At 43.3% G+C, this 4,300-nt stretch overlaps 1 protein-coding gene across 1 annotated transcript; it reads right to left on the bottom strand.

Moving 5' to 3' along the window:
• Positions 1–2,697: 2,697 nt before the first annotated feature.
• LOC140806660 (uncharacterized) lies at positions 2,698–3,285 on the bottom strand. Its single transcript, XM_073163211.1, has one exon. It carries the CDS (start codon positions 3,283–3,285, stop codon positions 2,698–2,700), a length of 588 nt encoding a protein of 195 aa, XP_073019312.1.
• Between the last annotated feature and the right edge of the window lie 1,015 nt (positions 3,286–4,300).

The raw sequence follows: 4,300 nt of genomic DNA, 5'->3' as shown, positions 1-4,300 counted from the left end.
ACTTCTTCACGCAGAAAGAACTGAATATGAGACAAAGACGGTGGTTGGAGTTGGTAAAAGACTACGATTGTGAGATTATCTACCATCCGGGGAAAAGCTAATGTTTTGGCTGATGCCTTGAGCAGAAAAGTTGCTGTCGTAGCACAGTTGTCAGTGCAGAGATCTCTTCAGTCAGAAATTCAGAGATTTGGGCTAGAGGTTTATCTTAAGGGAAGAGCTCCTAAGCTGTCTAATCTGACTGTACAGTCTTCGTTGCTAGACCGAATCCGTAGAGGTCTGTATTCAGATGAGCAGTTGCATAAATGGAAACTAAAGGATGAATCCAAGGGCAGTGTACTCTACACAGTGTCCGATGGTATTGTAAAATACAGAGGGAGAATGTGGGTGCCTAGTGTTGATTCGATCAGAGAGGATATTTTAACAAAGGCACATGTATCTCCGTGTTCTATTCATCCAGGAGGTACCAAGGTGTACAAGGATTTGCAGATTCGGTATTGGTGGCCAAGTATGAAGAGAGACATCCGCCGATTTGTGTCTGAATGTCTCACTTGTCAGCAGGGGAAGGCAGAGAATTAGAGGCCAGCAGTGATGCTTAAGCCACTCCCTATCCCCGAGTGGATATGGGAGCATATCACCATGAACTTCGTGGTTGGTTTGCCGAAATCAGTCAGAGGATTCAATGTCATTTGTGTTACAGTGGTTTGACTTACCAAGTCGGCAAATTTCTTGCCAGTGAAGACGACTTTCTCCATGGCGCAGTATGCAGAGCTTTATATTAGGGATATGGTTCAGTTGCACGGAATCCCAGTTTCTATTGTGTCTGACAGGGATCCGAGGTTTACATCGTCCTTTTGGAAGAGTTTGCATTCAGCCATGGGGAAGAAGTTTCTATTCAGCACAGCTTTCCACCCTCAGACAGATGGCCAGTCTGAGCGAGTGATTCAGATTTCAGAGGATTTATTGTGAGCCTGTATGATCGATTTCCATGGGACTTGGGAATATAAGCCACCTCTAGTGAAGTTTATCTACAACAACGTTTTCAATCGTCTATAGGTATGGCTCCTTACAAGGCACTATATGGAAGGAGTGCAGATCGCCGATACATTGGGATGAAGTCAGTGAGCGATCGGAACTTGGTGCAGATATTGTTCAGCAGACTGCAGATGTGGTGGACAAGATCCGAGACAGGATGAAGACCGCCTAGAGTCGTCGAAAGAGTTATGATGACAGGAGGAGGAGGGATCTCGAGTTTGCCGTAGGAGATCACGTTTTCGTGAAGATAGTACCCATGAAGGTTGTTATGAGATTTGGGAAGAGAGGCAAGATTAGTCTAAGATTTATTGGACCGTTCGAGATTCATGACAGAGTTGGGACACTAGCTTTTCGTGTACCTTTACCATCGAATCTGGCAGGTGTACACAATGTGTTTCATGTCTCGATGTTGAGGAAGTACATAGAGAATCATTCGCATATTTTCAGCTACGAGCTATTGCAGTTGGCTCCAGATATGTCATATGAGGAAAGACCCATCCAAATCCTAGACAGACAGGAGCGGAGGCTTCGGAACAAGGTGACCAAGTTGGTCAAGGTTTAGTGGTTGAATCAATAAGTGGAGGAGGCCACTTGGGAGACTGAAGCTGTCACGCCTCGAAACTCGGGATTGACACCGGCGTCGCTTATCAATCACAAAATCGAAAAACGACCAGCCTCGTAGCACAGTATAAACCGAAACCAGTTATTTCATAAATTCGCAAAGATAATCATTGTCTTTACAACGGAATAAATTGAATAAATTGCGGAAGCGTTTACAATTAAAATAAACCTACGAAAATTCTTAAATCTTGCAGCATAATTCTCGATATTTAAATAATTTCACCAGCCCCAAAACTGGTCCTACTCTTCTTCCTCGACCTGTTCCTCTGATTTATCTTCAGATTTATCTCGGAAGGTTGTAAGGGGTCAGTATTTGGGGAAATACTCAGCAAGTGGGGGCCGTTCGAGTACACAACAACATGCTTATAAAATTTCGAAATACATACACACACACACACCATGCATATTTTGACTCATACCACATTCGTATCATTGACCTGACACTGAGATTCCTCTACTTTCAATGTTTTACTGACGTCAGTCCCTAATTTTTATTCCTCTAAGGGTGCGAGGCCGAATCGGTTATATCCCCACCGTATGAGGGTCATATCATAGTTGGGATTCCCTCCCATATCCAGTTGGATCCTCACAGTGTCAACATAAAACTTATGCACAAATCATAACCAGAAGGGGTAGAAGAAGAATTGTACTCGACCGAAATTTCGAAAATACGAAAATAAATGCACCGAAAATACACAGTTTAAAACAAGCCCACTTATCCCAAGACTGCATTTATCGCGTAGACTTTCCCTACTATTTTCGAAAATCCTTAACAAAATCTTCCCATATCTTCCCATATTTTCAAAAATCACAAGATATTTTCTTCAAGATTTGTGATCCAAGATTGAGTTATCTTCCTGCTTAAATCTTCATCCCGGTATATCAAATCTTAGGTCTATATCTGGTAAAATTCTGCATATCTCAAAATCTGAAAAATACTATACACGATAGTATTTAAATTTTTGAGTAAAATTATTGTACACGGTAGAATTATCCAATCTAAAAATTACAACTACTATCACGATAAAATCAAGATCTCGGATTTTACATCCCTTCCTCCTTATGAGAAGTTTCGTCCTCGAAACTTGGGTTGGCTTGGTCTAGGAAGAGGTACGGGTATTGGTTCCTCATCCTTTCTTCTAACTCCCACGTGGCTTCTCTTTCGGTGTGGTTAGACCATTGCACCTTGACGTAGGGAATGATTCGTCGCCTCAGTACCTGGTCCTTGGTGTCCACGATTCTAATGGGAACCTCTTCGTACTTCAGCTCTTCTCCCAAGTTACTTTCGACTATGAGCGGTTCTACTTCCAACACGTGGCTTGGATCTGAGATGTATTTCCGTAGCTGGGATACGTGGAAAACATTATGAATTCTAGACATGTTCGGCGGCAGTGCCAATCTGTATGCTAGTGTGCCCACTCTTTCCAAAATTTCAAAGGGTCCCACATAGCGAGGGTTCAGCTTCCCAGCTTTACTGAATCGGACAACTCCTTTCATAGGCGAGACCTTTACGTAGGCCTTATTGCCAACATTGAATTCTACTGGCCTTCTTTTCAGATCGGCCCAGCTCTTTTGTCTGTCTTGAGCTGCCTTGAGTTTCTCTCGGACCACTGTAACCTTGTCTACTGTCATCTGTACGAGATCGGGTCCTACTACTGTCTTTTCTCCCACCTCATCCCAATATAATGGTGACCGACATTTTCTTCCATACAGAGCTTCATATGGAGCCATCCCAATACTGCTGTGATAGCTGTTATTATAAGCGAACTCGATTAATGGTAGATGATTGCTCCAATTGCTACTGAATTCTAGGGCGCATGCTCGCAACATGTCTTCTAGGGTTTGAATTGTTCTCTCAGTTTGGCCATCGGTTTGAGGGTGATAGGCCGTGCTAACAGTAACTTTCGTTCCCATGGCCCCTTGGAAGCTTTTCCAAAAACGTGAGACAAACCTTGGGTCTCTGTCACACAGGATGCTCACTGGTACTCCATGCACTCGTACAATATTGTCCATGTACAGTGTTGCTAAATTGTCCAGATTGTAGTTCATACGGACGGGTAGGAAGTGTGCAGATTTTGTAAGTCTATCTACAATTACCCATATTCCGTCTTGACCTTGCCTCGACTTTGGTAATCCTACCACAAAGTCCATGGAGATGTGCTCCCATTTCCACTCGGGTATCTCCAAAGTTTGCAATAATCCTCCAGGTCGCTGGTGCTCTGCTTTGACCTGTTGACACACTTGGCATTTTGAGACAAATTCTGCCACATCTCTTTTCATTCCATTCCACCAAAAATTACCCTTAAGGTCTCTGTACATTTTTTTACTTCCTGGATGGACAGAAAATTTGGACTTGTGTGCTTCTGATAATATTTCTTGGCGGAGGTTATCGCTGTTTGGTACCCACACTCGTCCTTTCATCCAAACGACTCCCTTGTCATCAATTTGTAATTCTTGTGACTTCCCGCTTTCGAATTGTCCCTTAAGTTTCTTTAGCTCGGGGTCTCGGTCCTGATTTAACTTGACGGTCTCTTGCAGACATGGCCGAGCGGAGAGTGAAGCTAGGGTGATCTTGCCTCCATTTTTCCGACTCAGAGAATCGGCCACTTTGTTTGCTTTACCTGGATGGTAACTTACAGTCAAGTCG

This window comes from Primulina eburnea, chromosome 12 (genome assembly GCF_022965805.1).
Source record: "Primulina eburnea isolate SZY01 chromosome 12, ASM2296580v1, whole genome shotgun sequence".
Classification (NCBI taxonomy): Eukaryota; Viridiplantae; Streptophyta; class Magnoliopsida; order Lamiales; family Gesneriaceae; genus Primulina; species Primulina eburnea.
The sequence above is the reverse complement of the archived record's forward strand: the minus strand, read 5'-3'. Positions and strand labels throughout refer to the sequence as shown.